At 40.1% G+C, this 20076-nt stretch overlaps 1 protein-coding gene across 1 annotated transcript in view; it reads left to right on the top strand.

Moving 5' to 3' along the window:
- The first annotated feature begins 73 nt into the window (after positions 1 to 73).
- ORC1 (origin recognition complex subunit 1) overlaps positions 74 to 20076 on the top strand; it is a 39010-nt gene continuing 19007 nt past the window's right edge. Inside the window, exons 1-10 of the mRNA XM_019625930.1 lie at positions 74 to 285; positions 4360 to 4451; positions 5308 to 5382; positions 6755 to 6854; positions 8928 to 9055; positions 10680 to 10858; positions 12450 to 12768; positions 16165 to 16528; positions 17470 to 17577; positions 18143 to 18338. Of these exons, the coding sequence (XP_019481475.1) occupies positions 6760 to 6854; positions 8928 to 9055; positions 10680 to 10858; positions 12450 to 12768; positions 16165 to 16528; positions 17470 to 17577; positions 18143 to 18338 (1389 nt within the window). The 5' untranslated portion in view covers positions 74 to 285; positions 4360 to 4451; positions 5308 to 5382; positions 6755 to 6759. The remainder of the gene's footprint in view (positions 286 to 4359; positions 4452 to 5307; positions 5383 to 6754; positions 6855 to 8927; positions 9056 to 10679; positions 10859 to 12449; positions 12769 to 16164; positions 16529 to 17469; positions 17578 to 18142; positions 18339 to 20076) is intronic.

Genomic DNA, 20076 nt, shown 5'->3' with positions numbered 1-20076 from the left:
CGTACGTACGTCATGGATAAGGTGGGCGGGACGGGAGGGCTGGCTGGTGACGGAACGTGGAGACAGCCTGGGGGCGGGGCCACTACGTTTGGCGCGAAATTTTATTCTCTCCACCTTGTTTCCATTCCTCGCAAGGAGCCGGCTTCCGCTCCGCCGTGCGGCTCGGTGGCTGCAAGAGGAGTCCATCTGGTGCAGGCGAGAGTTGCTGCAGCTCCACGAGCTCCAGAAGCGGAGACGGTGGGGAGTGGAGGGTTTGCGCCTAGCTTCAGGAAATTTCAGCGCCCGGTGAGTGTGGCGTCCGGCGGCTGGAGGGGAACCTGAGCCGCGGGAACTGAAGCAGTTGTGCTTTGTAGACTCATTCCGTCATTGATTCATCCAACAGATATTTACTAAGCCACATTGTCAGGCACTGTTCTAAGTCCATTAGGAACATTCCTTTTCCACACCCTGAATGCTAAAAGTCTTCCCGCTCCGCCAGAGACGGCGAATTTTTCTGTGGGGTAGCCGGAAGCCAACAGCATAGAAGCATGCGCATTGCTACCTTCAGCCTCCTGAGACTCTCAGTAATCATTACTGATCTTAACCATCCCTTCTGTCTGCATTCCCCTTGTGAAGCATCGCATGTTTTCCTGCTTTGAGCCGTAGTGTAGCAAGCACCACCGGGAAGTCGGAGCCGTAGAAGTTACTACCCTATTTTACGGATGTAGCTATTGCACCCAGAGAGAGACTTGTCTCGGAGATCGCATTTAGTGAACAAGCGGTTTGGGCTCTTACCCATGTCTTTTTCCAATTGAGCTGCTCTTAACTGCTGGGCAGTCACCCACTCCACATTCTTTATAGGAGAGAAGTCTAATGACACCTTTTCTACTTTCTGACCCTAGAATAGAAGGACCTTCTGTTTTGACACTTGGAAAAAGCTCTGGGCTTAGAGGCATGAGATGCAGGATTCTCTTTCTGGCGTACCATCTGTAAAACTGCAATAATTAAATGTTAGTTTTCGATTTTAATTGTCTGTAAAAATGGGTACTGGGTGCTTGTGAATGCCAGTAGAAGTTTCTGAGGTGAGAGCGTATTTTACCAAGTCCCTCTGCAACAGTTTTTAATCATACCAGAGGGCAATATGTGGACTTAGAAGGTATATGAATCCCCTGAAATGGAATGTAAAATTTTTGTGTGAATTATATGTGAGTTTAATAACATTCAACAAATTAGTAAAAAGAAAAAAGAACCACTATCCCTTACAAATAGAGCAAGGGTTTAAGGAAATGAGGGAGTGAATTTACCATTTTGCATTTTCTCACTTAATCCTCAGTAATCCTAGAACAGTGCTTGACACACAGCGGGAGATGAATAAATATTAGTTGAATAAAAGGAAGGTTATATTATTATCCCATTTTATGGGTAAGGAAATTGAGACCCATTTGTCCTCTCAGTCAGTGTCTGGGAAGCCTGAATTATTGTAATAAGCACACCAAAAGCAAGTTCTCTCAGGCATAGATTTAACGTTATCCACTTTCACTTAAAATGAAGTGGTTAAGAGCAGTCATTAGAATCTGGTTGCTCAGGGGTTGAATTAAGGCTGTGCCATCCTGCATAGCATTGGAACAAGTTATCTTGAAGTTGATAATAGCATCTATCTTTCATTCAGCAAATATTATTGTGTGCCAATTGTGCACTTAGTACTATGTACTAACATTGTTCTAGGATTATTGTGAGGATTAAATGAGATAAATATATCAAGAGTTTTGGCTCAAATATCTGCAACTCCCTTATCTGTTTTTCTTGGGTGTGACCCCTGGACTGGGTGGTATGTATGTTCCAGATATCTGGTATCTGCAATATTGAGAGCATGAAGTGGGTATCTCCTGGAAGCCAAAGCCTTTGCTAGGCCAAATCAGGCCTGTCTTTCCACCCCATTCATCACTCCTCTTGGGGACCCTTTCTGCTGATGGTGGATGGGATGAAATGCTGGTGGAGGGTAAGAAAGTGGGAAACAGTGCAAAGAGACCTGACACCTGCTATGATTTTCCTCTGCTGCCTCTTCAGGACTCCTGATTAATTTTTTGAACTTTTCATTGAAAAATAGCACACATAGAGAAAAGTACACATCAGAAATGCGCAGCTCAATGAGTTTTTTTAGTTGTTTAAATTTTTTACTTGATAATCTTTTGAGCTAATCTGCCAGTTTTAGAAATAGCATGTCAGTGAGTTTTCCTAAAAAGAACATACCCATGCAACCAGCATCTAGATCAAGAAACAACATGACCAGCATCCCAGGAGCACTGCCGTCCCCAACTGTGCTCCCTTTCAGCCACCTTGGTTATCTTCTATTCTGACTTCTAACACCAGAGGTTACTTTTACCTCTTTTTGAACTTTATATAAATGGGATCAATATAGTATGTATTTTGCTGATTTCTTCAGCTCATTGTTATTTTGTGAGATTTTCCCCACCTTGTGTGCAATTGTAGTTAGTTTTTTGTTTTTTTGTTTTTCTTTTAAAGATTTTGTTGGGGAATCGGGGATGGGAACAGATAAGTTGCTGTCCTCTTGTTCTTTTGTCTAGTTGTGGAGGATGTAGCTTCACAGGCCCATGTTGTTATTATCACTGTGCTCTTCCCTATTGAGGCAGTTGCTTGCTGGCCATTGGACAGCCCATTGGGCGCTCGGCAGCTCACGAAAGTGCCACTTGGCCGGCCCTGTAGTTGGTTTAATTTCATTTAATTTCATTATAATGATGCTATGAACATTCTGGCTCATGTCTTGATGATGTGTGTTTTTCTGGGTATATTTTGTTGGAATTGCTGGGTCATAGGATATGCATGCTTTAATAGATAGCACCAATTTAACAAAATAGTTTTATCAATTGTGGTGCCCTCCAGCAGTGTATGAGAGTTGTGGCTGCTCTACATCTTTACAACACTTGGTATTGTCCTAATTATTTTCATTCATTTCATTCATTTGTTCATTCACCTATTATGTGCCAAGTCCTAACGTAGGCCCTGGGGATGCAGTTATGAACAAGATAGACAAGGTCCCAAGGTCCCTGCTCTTTTGGAAGTTAACATTCTAATGTGGGAAACACAATAAATAGAAAATTAACATAGTGGTTACTGCTTTAATAATAAGGTGGTATAAAGGAACATGACCTTGAAGGGGGTGGGTAGTAAAGGTGTGGAGGAGTAGCTTTCCATTGGGTATCAGTGAAGGCCTCTCTGAGGAAGTTTCATTGCAGATGAGATCTGAGCCTTCTCTGCAAGAATTTGCATGAAGAGAGGACAGCAACTGCATAAGTCTGAGGGCACTAACAGCCTTGGTCTGTTGGAGATTTGGAAAAGCAGGCCTGGAGCAGGTTATGCAGTTCAGACCCAGATAGACTTCTTTCTATACCCCCTGCCTGCTCAGCCTAGGGTGAATCACCCACTTTTGCATACACATATGTATACATCACAGTCCCCCCTTATCTGCAGTTTCACTTTTTGAGGTTTGTTACCTGTTTCAACTGCGGTCTAAAAATATTAAATGGGAAATTCCTGAAATAAAAATTCATAAGTTTTAAATTGCACATGATACTAAATAACATGATGAAATTTTGCACTGTCCTGCTCTATCCCGCCCAGGACTTGAATCATTCCTTTGTCCAGTGTTATCCATGCTGTATGTGCTACTAACTGGTTAGCCGGATCCATTTATCAAATTGGTTTTCAGATATTTTGAGAGAAAGACCACATTCACATAACTTTTATTGCAATATATTTTTATAATTGTTCTGTTTTATTATTAGTAGTTAATGTCTTACTGTACCTAAGTTATAAATTAAACTTTGTCATAGGTATGTATGTATAGGAAAAAATAGTGTATATATAGCGTTCAGTATCCACGATTTCAGACATCTACTGGAGTATTCAAATGTATCCCCTGAGGGTAAGTGGGACTACTGTACTGGTCTCATTGAACACAGCTCATGATCTAGAAAAGGAATGTTAAATTTTATCTTGACTTGGTTTTAAAGGGGGATGTTTGCTTTATTAAGCTAAAATATGGTCTAGATTTAAAGGAATTGAGAGTATGGATTTGATGCCTTAGGTATACATGAGTACCTTATTGGTATGGAGGTAGTCCTTCTGTACGCCAATTTTTGGTTTCAAAAAATGAAATCATTGTATGAGTGTAACCAAATGTCATAGTCAAAATGACAAATCAGGCCATTTATCTTATAGTTAGATTATTTAAAAGTTGTAGAAAGTTTGCTGAGAGATACCAGCTTGCCTCAAAACACTCCCTGACATTCCAATTTTTTTTTTTAATGACAGAGTTTAGTGAGTATTTCAGTTTACTTGCATCTTTTATCTGTATCGCAGCCTATTTTGCCAGATTCATTGAGGAAAGGTTACAAGTTTACTTCTGAACAGTTCTGTACTACCTCAGCCATTAAAAGGAACATATATTGAAGGTAAGTTAATGTTATATATTTCCTTGAACATTTATTGAATCAGACACTTTTACCAAAAGATCATATAAATCCAAATTCATTTTTTCTTGAGCACAAGTCTTCTACTTGTTTTCACTCATCAGTCTTCTTTGCTGTTTGTTGATTTCTACCATGTATTTAATTGAATTTAGATTGACTTTAATAGTACTCTACTGTGAATTATACTGTTGATGTTCTTAATGGTAATCATTCAGGCATCATTTGTAAGCTGTGTATTTACTTGTGACTCAGTATCTTCTCTTTTTTTTTTTGCTAACTAGTTCTTAATGGCAATCATTCAGGCATCATTTGTAAGCTGTGTATTTACTTGTGACTCAGTATCTTCTCTTTTTTTTTTTGCTAACTAGTTTCCACAAAGTATACTAAAAATAACCTTTATAAAAGCAGAAAATCTTATGGGTCAAAATGTTCCTGAGTAAAATGTAGGACATAATGCTACTGACTTGAGGAAACCAGCTTGTTTAATCAGGATGTTAACATGCTATTCTAATTCTGTTGTTTTCAACATAGACTGAAATTATTGGTCCCCTTAGCAGTAATTCAGAGTAATTGTGTCAGACTGTATTTAAGAATTTTTTTTACCCCAGTTTTGTCCAATTTTAGTTCCAAAGAAAAGAATTGAATTTAGAAGAAACGTTTATTTCTGAATTACTTAAACTTAAGATATTAGGTTGGAATTATTATTAGGGCTAGTAGATTACAGTTTTCAAATTTCAAAGAAGATTGGCATATATGTTTAGAATTTTCATTCTCATTTCTGTTTTTGTCAGTAAAAATGTCTTTTTTCATGTACTTTAATACAAGCATTTCTTTTCAGCTATTCACAATACTTATATCTAAGATCTGTCAGCTGCAAAGAAAAATACCCCTTACAACTGCCAGAACAGTACAGGTTAGTGACACTTCTATTTTTTTTCTAACAACTTTAATGGGGTATAATAGCATACAATTAACTACACATATTTGTAGTATATAGTTTGATCATTTTCACATATGTATATACCTGTGAAACCATCAGTGAAATCAAAATAATGAACATCCTTATCATTCCCCTCCAAAAGTTTCTCATGATCTGTAATCCTCTCTATCGGCCCTTTCCTTCCACCCAACCGTCCACGCAGGCCCCTAGGCAACCACTGATCTATTTTCTGTCACTGTGCATTAGTTGCATTACTGATTAAATTTTTTTGAGTGTTAAACTAACCTTCCATTTCTGGAATGCACCCACCTTAATTATTACATATTAGCCCTCTTTCTTAAATATTTCTATATTCATTTATCTAACATTTTGCTTTGGATTTTTGCACCTGTATTTATAAATGCGATTGGGCTGCAATTTTTATTTCTACTAATGCCCTTGTCATACTTTGATATCAGGGTTACGCTGGCCTCATAAAATGGGCTGGAAGGTGTTTTCTTTTCTCCTCTTTTCTGTTCTCTGGAAGAATTTGTATAAGATAGATGTTACTTTTTTCCTTAAGTATTCGGTTTGAATCAACCAGTGAAACCCAGCTGGACCTAGAGTTGTCTTTGTGGGAAAGTTTTTAATTATTGATTCAATTTTAAAATACAGAGTTGTTCATTAATTGTTTTTTAGTATCTGTAGACTCTGTAATAATATCCCCACTTTTATTCCTGATATTGATTATTTAAACTTACTCTGTATTTCTTCATAATTCTCTGGGGGCGGGGGGAGGGGAAGAAGATGGTGGTGTTATAAACATAGTTATTTTTTTCACCCCTTTTCTTTAAAATAATAGCTCCCATTCCTGGCCTGGTGGCCTTATGTAGTAGATGCCCTGTGGGGCCCAGTAGCACAGTGCCCCTGGTCACATGTGCCAGGTGCTCCAGGAGTATCCCTTATGGGTTGCATGTGCTCTTTTGTTATAGTTGAGCCTCGATTGCTATTGGCTTGTCAGTGGGTGGGATTGACCCTCAGGCTCACTGGCTGTGGGGTTTGGCCAGGTCCATAACTTATAGGCTGCTGTGTGGAAGTCTTACCCTACTGAGCAGGATTCACCCCAGTGGGCTCTGGTGCCCTTTGAGACTGCCTAATGGGTGTGCTGCTTGTGGGGCTAATTGGGTGGTGCTCTGCTGGTGGCTTGAAGGCAACCTCAAAGAAAATGTTTTCTAAGTCTGTAATGTGTGAGGGTATTGCTGGGGCAGAAAAAAAGGCTGAACTCATTGAAGGCAGGTACTGTGTTATAGAATCCGTCAAAGCATTATCACATTAACTCAGAAGTAGTGACTTTTAATTGACACAGGAGCCATGGCATACTACACTACAAGGCTGAATACCAGACGAACTTATTCGTGGGTTGGCAGGCCATTGTTGGATCGAAAACTACACTATCAAACCTACAAGTGAGTGATAGAATACTTTTGTTACCAGAAAGCAGGCTCTTCTTGGCGCAGTATCCAGGTTCTTGGCTTATCGAGCAAAGAATTGAATGAGACACAGAAGTAAAGTGGTGAAAGAGTAATTTATTAGAAGAAAAAGAACACTTCAAAGAAGTAGAAGCAGGCCCGAGCAGTAGAGAATGGTTCAAGGGCCATTATTAGAAGAGAAAGTGCACTCCAAAGAGTTTGGAGCGGGCCAAGCAAAGGAAGGAGCTCAAAAGGCCCTGACTGGCCAGGACTTGTAGTTTTTATCCTTTGTTCTCTAGAATGGGCTGTTTCTCTGTGGGCATGGGACCACTTGATGGACACCTGTGATTGGCAACAGGCTATTACCTCATCTCTTTAGACTGCGTATGTTCATTCCCAGAATTTAGTCTGTTATATGATATTAATGAACTTCCGGGCATATGTATGATATTATAATAACGGTATAATGAGGCTCAGGTGAAATGAAGGTCGTTGTGGTCTTTACTGCGCAGGTGTGAGTGACTAGTTTAATCTAGTTGGGTATTTTGTACCTATTTGTTTTCTCATAGAGGTAGACAATTACAATGAATGAAAAGGGGAAGTTTTGGGTGGAGAGGGAAGGTCTTTTGGAGGGTCTCATTCTGTGGGTTGTGTTGGATGTGCAGGAATGCAGAGACCGAATGCCTGTCTCTAACTGCCTCCCTTGTTTTCCCCCTGAGAGATGTGATCCCCATAAAATCTCTATGGGAAGCTGAGGGACAGGAGGTCTTTTCTTCTGTATCTGCTTCCTGCTGGGCAGGGGCGGAGAGCTGTCCCAGCCTATTGGGGGGATTCACGGAACTCTAGCCCTATCTGATCTTAGATGAGAGGAAGGGGTCTTGAGATCCGCCTGGAAGACTGTGTTGGCTTCTTTGGTTGGGACTGGTAATCTTGCTCGGGTATCATCTGTATCCCCAAGGCCCCTGAATGAGGAAAAATAGATTTTAATTAATAAATTTAAAAGTGTTGGCTTAAAGAGCAGAGCTCCAAGCTATTGATGCTGGGTGGCTACGTGATGGAAAACCCATCAGTTCGAATGGAGCTTGTAGCCATTTAACTGGTTACTCAGGGGGTATCAGTTCTCCAGCAGCTGGGCCCAGAATGGGTTGGAAAGAATATTAGGCTTCAATGATTACAATTAGCAAGTATAAATCAAAAATTTTAAGGTAATTATCTAAAGCAGGGGGCAGGAGATGCCTGTGATTCAGATTAAAGACAGCTGATTTACAAAACAGTCAAGCAGGGGATAGGAAATTTCTTTGATTCAGATTAAAAACAATCTATTGTTTAGGATTAAGAAACTGATTTACAAAACAATCAAGCAGGGGGAGAGGAGCCAAAAACTGGGAAAAAGGAAACTTGAAAGAAAAGGAAACTTAAAATCCCCATAAGAAAGAAAACTCAGTTTTTCAGTGGGGGTGCTACTTGTTTGGCCTGTATCACTTTGCATGTCTTGGAAATACTTCTTCAGGCTAAACTCTAAATAGCTTGTATCGAGCCTGTTCTAGTTATGATAGATTGACGATTGAGGGACAGTAAATATGGATTGATTGTAAGAAGAGGTTTTGTTTTATGCAGGAAGAGGGTAGGATAAATACAGCAGTTAATGACAGGAGGTCACAGTATGTCAGGTTAATAAAATGTGATGTGTACGATAATGTCATATCTATTTAAGGTGGGTTCTGTGTAATACTGCATGATAACTATGTCTTCCTAGCCCTAGAGATTTCTGGACATTTGAATATTGGGCAGCTTTCATGCCTTGGGAAGACTTTGGTGTTCTTTGTTCATAAATGAGAGAAGTAAGGTTCATGTTAAAGCCTCTGGATTAATCATTCATGCTAAAACAATTCATTCAATCCATTTTGTCTACTCTTGCATGTGAATTGGCTTCCTAGTAGGAGAATTGGTCTGCAGAAAGAAACTATGTAAGGGATTTTCCAGTTGGAGGGCACTTTCCTCTGAGCCCAGGGGTCTGAAGAACTTGGCCCATCCTAGGTGATTTCCTAACGTTTCTCTGTTACTTCCTAGAGAAATGAGTGTGACATTAGAACATTGTTCAACTAAGATTCACATCCAAGTTGGACAGTTTGTGTTGGTTGAAGGGGATGATGATGAAAATCCATATGTTGCTAAACTGATTGAGCTGTTTGAAGATGGTGAGTTTTGGGTTGCATGAAAACTATTCCTTGTCATGAATAATTGGGAGTTGCTAGGTGATGGGGAAGAGGGGCAGTTGTTGATTCCTCTGTTCACAGCAGCATATACAGTGTGAACCTAGATTCTGATTCTAGATTCTCTTAAGCACTAGCTGTACCCTTCCCATCTAGTGAACTTGACTCACTAGAGCAGTATTGGAAAGAATGGGATTGGGGGCTCAAGAATTTAGCTTTTCTGTTATTTTTAGGAGTGGGTAAGAATGGCCGGATGTTTAGAATGGAGTGAAAGGATGAATTCAGGAAGAAGTGGGAATTAAAAAACAGGTGATCTGCTGTATGATGGAGACTTGTCCTTTAATTTTTGGCATGAGGAAGTTAGTAATGAATTTTGCAAGTGCAACTTTTTAATGAGGGCGGAAGTAAATTGGATTGGGAATGTATATCAGTTGATGTTCAGTCAGGAGGGGAAAAAACCAAAAACGCTTCAGGTGTTTTACCCAGAGAGACTTATGTGTAAGTGTTGAAAAGACGAGAGGAAAAAAGATGGTGTTTACCAGAGATCAGTAAGTTAAAGAAAGCCACTACTGCTGCTAAGGCTGGAGGAACAAAAAGGAAAGTAGTGTTAACCAGATCCTGCAAGTCCTCACTTGTTGCTTCAGCTGATTTTCTGAGCATTAAACCCTCTGCAAAGTAGAGAAGAGTAAAGAAAGATGGGAATGGGGCAGAGCTCCAAAAGGAGGATTAAGAGGAAAGCTAGCAATTTGAAACTATATAAACTGCCTCTTCCAAGAGCTAGAAGAGGAATGAAGAAGTAGTTAGTCCTTTGGCAGTTTGTATGACTAAAAGGAACTGATAGAGTGAGCGGGTAAAGGTGTTTTTACATTACAGAGATAGGAAGAATATTTGACAAATATGGAGGAAAACCTCATTAAGCTAACATCCACTAGGGGAGCACCTCAGCAGTATGGGCTTTTGTATTTGAAGTACTGGCCCTTGTGTACAGTTTTTAGAATCCTTGTGTGGTGCTCCATTGGATGGCTTCAGCCTTTCTCTGAAGATGGCTAAGGAAGAGAAGAGGTGATGATCATGATGGCACCAGAGTGCATGTCCTTTCACTTGAATCTAAGGCTGATAATGAACGATATTAATGGTATATTACAACGATAAAACTGAAGATTGCAAGCATATTTTTTCAGAAGTCATCTAAGTGGCTGATGCTCAGATTCTTGCCAGGAGTTTTGTTTTTCTGCTCTTTATAATCACTGATTTGCAAGATTTGCGCAGTGCCCGTGATTAAAATTGTTCCTCTCAAATGCCTTTTGTAATTTCTCTGATGACTGATAGAACCATTAGGAAGCGGAGCAAAGTGAGAAGTGCATGGGTACTGGGTTGAGTCAGATTGCTGCTGGTTGGTCCAGTGACCTTTGACAAATTATTTAAGGTCCCTGTAACTTGATTACTCTGCCAATAAAAGGGGGATAGCCCTAGTTAGGGTTATTGTGGGGATTAAAAACACTGTGTTAATCAAGTATCATCAAGCACTTAGCACAGTGTTTAGCACAAAATGCTTAGTCAAATGTTCTCTCATTTTCTTAACCTTCCCTCTTCCACCTCTCACTCCTAGATTTTGAACTTCATTCCAAGAAACGTGCTAGAGTTCAATGGTTTATCCGGTTCTGTGAACTCCCTGTCTATAAACAGCATTTGCTGGGCCGAAAGCCTGCTGAACAGGAGGTATTCTGGTATGACTACCCTGCCTGTGACAGCAACATTAATGTCGAGACCATCATTGGCTCTGTGCGGGTAAGTGATGCCTTGATTCTCAATTCTATCTTGAGGTTTATTTCTGGCTGCCTCCTAAACTGCATGGCCTCAAAGATACTACTGGCTGCAATTTACCCCACAGAAATGAGCTTTTTGCTGTTTGTCATCTTCTCTGCTTGTCTGCCCACTTTATTTGAACAGATATTTATTGAGACACTTACCATGTGTTAGGAGCCTCCTGGAGGAAGTGACATTTAGGTTGTGACCTGAGGGATGAACAGGAATTAGCAGATGTACCTCAGTGGGAAATTATATTTAGCTGTGATTGTGGCAGGCACAAAACATGGCGAGGCTGAAATGCTTCAAAGAGGACTTCACTTTCAGTAAATCAGCACAAAGAGTGCTAGTTGCTACAGGCAAATTTTAGTTATATTATTTTATGGTAAATCAGATTTTATTGCGCTGTAGGCTGAATTGAGACACTGGTTTGGATACTAAGATATGGGTTATTCCTCGAGCTACTTCAGGCCCAAAATGAGATTAGGTCATGATGTGAAGTGTGGTCGCGTGGTGATTAGGTTGTCAGTTTAATAGTAGTGCAGAGAGACTTTGGTCTGGCATGACTACGTCAGGTTTTTCAAATCTGTGGGCCTAGCATAGCATATGCCAAGTTAAATGAGTGAAGGAATGAAAGGCAGATATAGAAGTTGAAGTAGCAAGATGGGTAGATTAGGAAAGGCAGAGAGAAGAAAGTGTTTAGGCAGGAGCACAATGGTTGGAATGAGCAGGACTGTGACAAGCGAAGCTCGACTCGCGCTGGAAGGCCATTTTGAAGAGTACTGAGCACTATAAAATGGGGCCAGATTTTAGAAGGCATTGAAAATCAATTTCAGTACTCTGATCTTGCTATAGTGGAGAGCCATTATAGACTATTAAGCAGGGGAGCATGCTTAGAGAAGTTTTTGTGGGGGAATTTGGCATGGCTGAATAGCATGGCCTGGAAAAGAAAGCAACATGGGGTATGGCTATCAGTGAGGAAGACTGCGGAAATATGCTATGCCGTGTCTGTGCCTCTTTAATTTGGAAAACTAATGTTTCAGGTAAGGATACAGACTTAAATTTTTTGTGTGTGTGTTTTTTTTAAGATTTTATTGGGGAATTGGGGAAGGGGGACAGACAAGTTGCTGTCCTTTTGTTGTTCAGTCTAGTTGTGGAGGACGTAGCTTCACTGGCCCATGTTGGTTTTATCATTGTGCTCTTCCCGGGTGAGGCAGTTGCCCGCCAGCCATTGGACGGCCACTCATGGTGGCTCACGGCAGCTCACGAAAGCTCACGCCCACTGCTGGCCAGCCCCACTGCAGCCTACGCTGTCGCCGGTGACTCAGGACAGCCCAGCTCCAGGTCGAGCTGTTGTTCACCATCTTAGTTGTAAAGGGTGCAGCGTCACTGGCCCTCATATGTGGGATCTGAACCCGGGCCCTGCTGCTCAGAGCTGGCATCCCAAGCCAACTCTTAACCAATGCGCCACTCGGCCAGCCCTTAGATGCTTTTTAATCATAGCTCTCATGGACCATTCCTTGGCTCTTTTGGTCCTTATTTATTCCTATTCATCTATACTTCCTAAATTCAGGTAATAGCTTTAGCACCAGATGCAGTGATACCTACGGATCTGAAAAATGAGAAGACACTCTTTGTGAAACTATCTTGGAATGAGAAGGAATTCAGACCACTATCTCCAGAACTATTTGCGGAATTGGATAAGCTACAAGAAGGCAGTCCTAGATGCCAGAAGCCTGTGGGAGCCAAGACTAAGAGCACAGAAAGCCCGTCTTGGACCACAGCAGAGCATATGGTCAAAAGGATTGAATCGAGGCACTCTACCTCCAAATCTCACCAAACTCCTATACACCCTGTCACCCCAAGGGCAAGGAAGAGGCTAGAGCTTGGCAGTAAGTGTGGAATGGGTCACAGTGGATAATACTGAGGCTAAAGCAATATGATAAAATATTAATTCATGCAACAGTATTAAGTTAGTTCAGAAGTGGGCCAGGCACTGAATGGACATGGTGAAATATACGTAACAAAATTTACCATTTTAATCATTTTTAAGTGTACAGGTTAGTGGCATTAAGTATATTCATTTTGATATACAACCATCACCATCATCTGCCAACCATTAAACAATAACTTCCCGTTCCCCCTTCCTCTGGCAGCCACCATTCTACTTTCTGTCTCTGAATATGACCACTCATGGTACTTCATATAGGTGGAATCATACAGTATTTGTCCCTTTCTGACTGCTTTGTTTAAGTTAGCATGATATCCTCAAGGTTTCTACATGTTGTATCACATTTCAAAATCCTTGTCTTTTTAAGGCTGAATTGCATGTAGGTATATACCACATTTTGTTCATCCATTCATTCATCTGAATGGACATTTGTGTTACTTCCACATTTTGGCTATTATGACTAATGCTGCTATGAATACAGGTATATAAATACCTGCTCATGTTTCTACTTTCATTTTGGATATATATCCAGAAGTAGAATTGCTGGATCATATGGTAATTCTATTTTTAATTTGTTGAGGACCCACCATACTGTCTTCCATAGCAGCTGTACCATTTTACATTCTCACTGACAATGCACAAGGGTTTCAATTTCTACACCTCCTCCCCAACGTTTGCTATTTTTTGTTTTTGATAGTAGCCATCTTACTAGGTGTGAGATGGTATATCATTATTGTATTTCTGTATGATTAGTGATAATGAGCCCTCCCTGTATTGATTGACCTATTTAAGATCTCTGCTACTAAGTAACATTACATTTAGACCCCTAGTGAAAGACCTAAGAAATACATATATTTTAAAACTCTTGAAATCATACTGATACTTCTAGTCTGCTGACCACAGGGCTCTTTTCCCTCCTTCCCATAATCCATAATGGTATCTCCTTCAGGAAGAAGAGCCGTGGTTCTCGGGAGCAATCCTGGTACATACAAAAGAGTTTCACAATAGCTATACCAATACTACTACCAGCAGAAACTTAACCAAGTGAAGTTCAAATTTTATTTGCAGTGCTTTATACCTGTAGAATATATTCCACTGAGGAAATAGTTACTTTGATTAAAGTTTTTCTTCTGATGGTTATATTATTGGTGATATACAGTTGGTTCTTTTATTTCTGTTTAAGTTTTAGGACTTTTCCCATTTTTCATTTAATTTTTCAGACATGCGAAACATTAACATGGTTAAAGAGTCAAAACTATTTAAAACAAGCATACTCAGAGAAGTCCCATTCCTTTCTTTACCCTGGTATCCTATTTCTACCATCTTTTGTAGCTGATTGATTTTATTAGTTTCTAGTTTATCTTTCCTATGTTTTTCGCAAAAATCAGCAGATATATATCAAGACACACACATACATAAATATAAACATATAATTTTATTTTCCATTCTTTCTTATTCAGTAGTATTTAGTAGGGTAGCACACTGGATATATTCTTTTCCGTCTTACTTTTTTCCCTTATAATGTATCTGAAAGCCACTCTGGCTGTTCTGAGCATTCATCCTGTTATGTGTCATTAGTCCTTTTGAAATTTTTGTGTACATGCCAATGTGTGTTTAGGAGCTGAACACAAATATATAAAACATTTAGAAAAATTATTAAAGAAATAATCTATAATATTGCCATTCAGAAATTGCAGTTTTTTTTTACTGTTGATTTTGCAGGACGTTGAAATTTAGAGTAAGAAATTGACACAGATATATAATTGGAGGAGGGAGGATATGACTAAAATATTTTGGATAAATTGTTTTTGACAGAAAAATGGGAAAATGAGGTATGAGGGAGGCCAGGACATTGGGACATTTTTATATTAATCAAGACCTGAGTTGTCCTCATATTTACCAAAATATTTAATAATTTTAGCTTCATTTTCAAAGACCTCTAAGACCTGGCCCTAGATAACTTTTTAAAGTCAGGATTACTGAGGTATAATTTATAAACAGCAAAATTTTCCATTTTAGTATATAGTTCTATAAATTTTTACATACACATAGAGCTGTGTAACTACCAATATAATTAAGATACAGAACAGTTCCATCACCCCCAAATTCTCTTGTGTTTTTTTGTAATCAACCAGCCCTTCCCTTCATTCCCAGCCCCTGATAGCCACTGATCTGTTTTCTGTCTATAGTTTTGCCTTTTCCAGAATGGCATATAGATAGACGCATACTGTATGTAGCCTTTTGAGTCTGACTCCTTTAACTTAGCATAGTGCATTTGAGATTCAGCCATATTGTTGAATATATAGTAATTTGTTCCTTTTTATTGCTATGTAGCACCCCATTATATGGATTTATCATAGTTTATCTACTCCCAGCTTAAGGACCTTTGTGTTCTTCCTAGCTTTGGGTGATTATGAAGAACGCCACTGTAAACATTCACATACAGGTACTAGATGGCTCTTCTTGTCTTTTCTGTAGCTACTCCCCACATACCATGTGTGGTGACTAAAGAGAACTCCTTCATGCCCAGTGCTTTCCTGCCTCATTGCCTTAGCTCACATCGATCTCATTTATTCATCTCATATCCCTTTTCTGTTCAACTCTGTTGAAATTTTGCCTTTCTTTCAAGCTCTATCTCAAAAGCTGTCTTTATTAGCATTTAGGTGAGGTCGGACAGTTATTTTACTTCATATTATAGGCATCCATGTATATCATCTCCCTTGATACACTAGAGTGTCTTCTGATTCGGGACCAGGACTGTCTCATTCAACTTATGTTTCCTCCAAGCACCTAGCACGTTGTAGCAGCTCAATTGATGCCTGTGAATGAATGCCTGGGTTCTTGGTGCCTGTGGTCATGGTGAGAGAGGAGCAAATCCAGACTGTTTCTGTGTATTCACTAAACCCAGCTGATTGCCCCCAGGGATCCATCTTCTCTCTATTGGTAGATATAATCTGGGTTAAGGAAAATCTAGGCCTTGGTGTACATTTTTTCAAATGCTGTTGATTGGGAGGCTGAGGATGTGCAGTATTACCCCTGGTTGAAAACCACTGTTCTGGTAGATTTCTTCAGAGAAATCTGATTAAACATTTATCTATAAAAGCTGATTTAATAGTTGACTTATGGTTCTAACTAGGAAAATCATCCATGGAATTTAGGAGAGAGACTACAAATAATATAGCTACCTGACCTGGGTAAAAAAAGAGTGAAATAGTTCAAAATATGGATAACTCATGGCTTTGTATAACTTCAGTGGACAAATTTAGCTATAATGAGATTGAGGGTGTGTATAGTGCTACTTATAAAAGTCACACATTGTGATTTCTCTTGGACTTAGGTTTCCCTAGGACACCTAACACTAAGATTTCCCAGGAATTGTGGACCTCTTCACATTCTCCCAAAAGAACTAAATGGGAAAAGGCCTTCTCTGCGACCACTACACCATCTAAGAGGTCTCAGCCTGATGTACTTCAGACCTTGTCTCCGGCTCTGAAAACCCCTGAGAAAACTAGAGAGCTTCGACGCTCTCGCACTGAGGACAAGGCAGCGTCACGGGAATGTCACATGATCCTGAGAGCCCGAGGCCCCCCTTTGAAAACCACAGAGATTAGTGAGGAAAGAACACTTCTCTCTCCCAGAGGAGGAAAGAGACCCTTGGCGGTGCCTTCTGTGATTCTGAAACCAGAAAAGATCGAAAAGAGGTGACCAGGACGTAACCCTGCCTCCTCCCACCGAGCAAATCGTGATTCTGCTCATGATGTGAAATGTGTGGTGTGGGTCAGTAAACGAAGTTAGAGCAGCAGGTCGTAAGTCTAAATGTGTCACAGAATCACCAGCTTTTCCAAAATATAGATTTCTGAGGCTCTTCCTAAGCAGAGGAAATCAATTTTGAAATGTTTGGGCCCAGGAATCTGCATTTTTGAAGTGCTTTTTGGATGATTCTGGTATACTCTGCTGTCGTTTAAGTATCACTTCTCCTGAAGATAATTTCCCAAACCTGAGTTGCTGCACAGTCCTAGATTTCATTACTTGCTATAGTTCTTTGCCACATTTTAATAGTTTTTTTCTTAGTAATTAACAACAACTGGAAACCATTCTCAAATACGTAATAGTATAAGAAGATAATGCATCTAGAACAAAGTTTGCAGTTTGACACTAGAGAGTGTATATAATGGGCTGCTCAAAAAATGTGAGAAGCAGAAATTATACATTTCAGCGTTTCCCGCTCAGAAACTCCAACACCTAGCTCATAATAGGTTTGCTTGATAAATGCTTTGTATTTAATATATAGCTGCATTTATGCTAGCCTTGAGCCTGGGTGGACAGTGAATTCATAGATGTGTCAGAAAAAAAAGAGGACAAGAAACTGCCTGGGATTAGTATATTCTGGTCTCTAGTTGTGGGGGGCGAAGGGAAGGGGAGGCTTGGTAAGTCTGATTTAAATGATAAGCTTTAAGCAAACTTTGATCTCTGGGTTTGAGTCAAACTTTAATTGTAAACTTTTTAGCAAAGTGTGATTAGCTCCTCCCAAAGTAGGAGAAGAATAGGAACCAGTCAGGCCTCCTTGACCATCTTCTAGTGCCTGCTGCTGATCCCTACTTCCCCAAACTTCTTTCTATAATCTTGCTATGATATCTTGCAGGGAGACAAAAGGAACCGAAGAAGCTCAGGATGAAACTACCTCTACCACCCGTCGTTTCCGCAGAAAGAGTTCTCTCTTGACTTTGAATCGGATTAGGCAACAGCTTCGGTAAGAGTGCTCGTGGGCAGGCAGAAAAACATCACTGCCATCTATGATATCTATAATTTTATTTCTTAAAGTCTCTTATAGTTCTTGTTTGTTATTTGCTATTCCATTGAAATTCACCTTTTAACTAGTATGTCTGGAATTATGTTCATTTTCCATAAATCTCATAGTTTGAAAGGGGCAAGAAACACTGCCCCAGGCTTACGTGGCTCCCAGGGCCCCATAATCATCACATCTAACAAGACTGTTAGTAGGGCACCTAAAAGCATGAACTTTGATTCTGATAGACTCAAATTTGAAACGGAGCTGTCATTTCCTATCAGTGTAACCTTGGGAAGTTTTCTTAACCTTTTGAATCCTCTAATAATATACACATCACAAAATAATATAAATAAAGCCCTTCACATAGCACCTCAGTAGCAAGGAAGTTACAGTAGCAAGGAGCACTTCCGATGTTGCTTAGCACGGGCGAGATCCTGCAACACCTAACGCACACTGATCTGTTAGGGAGCTTCTTCCTTAGACTTCAGACACTAAATATCGGAAAATAATGCATCCCACCCTTCAGGTTTTTAGATAATAATGACAGTGACCAGGAAGATGGAGAGCTTCTGCTGGCAGCAAAGATTTCATACTCTAGCAATGAGGAGGAAGAAGCTTCCACGCCTCCCCTTCGAAGGAGAACACCAGATTGTGTGTCCAGGAACCTACGCTCTTCTGTGAAATCGTCCCTACAGACCCCCTCCAGGACACCAAAGAAAACCGTAAGGCATCCCCCTCTTAATTTAAAAATTGCGATGATTGGGGTCACGCTATTAGTAACAGTTGGATTCCGAGTACAGGCCTGTCATATGCAAAGCTATTGCACCTGGAATAGTCGTACAGCAAAGGATCTGTGTGAACCCTAGGACTGAAAATGAATTCAGTAGACAGTGAACTTTGAGTCCAAGTTCCTTTTAAGATACAGAACCAAATGGCTAAAAGCTGAACTTCCGGAGGGAAGGGCAAGAACTGGTTCCTTGTCTTTGCATTTCCCACAGAATCCAGCAGAGTCTTTGCACGTAATCCGTGCTCAGTCGTCTGAGCCATGTTGGTTGTGTTGTGCCACTTGTACAGCTGAGAAACAGGGACCACCCCTCAGGTATTGGCAATGAATTGTGTAACAGTAAGATGGAAGAGATAAATGGATGTCTCTTCTGCTCCCTGTGGAACCACTGAAAGCTATTAAGAAAAGAGGGCCAAAGAAAACACAGAAAAGGGGCCTCCCCATGTTCAAGTATGTTTGAGAAATGTTTGAATTAAAGTTAAATTGGTTTCATTATTATGTGACTTCTCAAGGCCATTGATTCATTAATGTTATTGTGACCTTCAAAGAGAGCATTAGAGTGTGAGTCTGACCAGGAAGCTTTTTTTCAAGGAGTGTATTGTTCTTAGGGACACAATTTAGAAATGCCTAGTTAGGAGACTTTTTCTAAGCTGATCTCCCGTTTCCCATATCAAGAAAAATGTAAATAGGCTTGCACTCAAGTCAAAGACGTGTAGGGAAGTAAGTCTAATAGATCACTTTTGGACTTGAGGCCATGTTACCTGGAGTTCTTTATTATGCGAATAGCTTACCTTACCTAAATTTTGGTTTGATTATATCTCCTGGGTTCCCACTCAGAAGAAGAGATACAGGATGGAGGGCATCTTTAGCATAATAAAGGTCAGAAGTCCACAAAGTTTTTGATACCTTCTGAGGAAGGTTTTGTTACTGCTTTCCTGTTTTTTCCAAAGTTAATAGATGTTAAACCATTAAACAGGGTCTAAGTGCTTTCTGCCTGAGGAAGAGGTGGAAATATTGTTATCACTGTGTAGCCAGCCTGGCTGGAAGCAGAGGGTGGGTAAGTGAAATGCCCCCACAGAAGGGAGTCCTTTGTGGAAACTCCATGAAGGTAGCAGGCCTGCTCTTGTGAGCCAGTAGGAAGGAAAAGAAGATTAGGGCTGGTAGCCTAGACTGAGCAATGACCCTGGGGTTTGGAGTAGAAAAATCGGGTGCGGTTTCTCCAAGTACTATATTGTGGATTATGGAAGTCATGAGCTAAAGTTTGACCATGTTTTCAAACAAATGTAGAGGAGGCGCCTATGAATCAAACCCAGTTTATGCCTCCTAACTCTACCTTATATATGGGCAGAATAGTTAGGATTTCTTAATAATTGCTTGTCTTTCTTTCAAGATAATATTTTACTTTTAAATAGTATTTAATCCATACTTCCATTCATTCTTTTCTCAGGTTGACATTGTTTTCAAATACTAATACTGTGTGTAAATTAGGAAAAACAAATCGTGTTTGGACTATGAACAAAGTATATGTGTAATGTGAGAAGAGGGGGAGAATCATGGTACTTTATACTTATGTAAAGGAACTACCGTATTTGCCGGCGTATAAGACGACTGGGCGTATAAGACGACCCCCTAACATTTCCACTCAAAATACAGAGTTTGTTATATACTCGCCGTAT

Source organism: Hipposideros armiger, unplaced genomic scaffold, assembly GCF_001890085.2.
Source record: "Hipposideros armiger isolate ML-2016 unplaced genomic scaffold, ASM189008v1 scaffold_646, whole genome shotgun sequence".
In the NCBI taxonomy this organism is placed as follows: Eukaryota; Metazoa; Chordata; class Mammalia; order Chiroptera; family Hipposideridae; genus Hipposideros; species Hipposideros armiger.
This window is presented reverse-complemented; position numbering and strand designations above follow the sequence as displayed.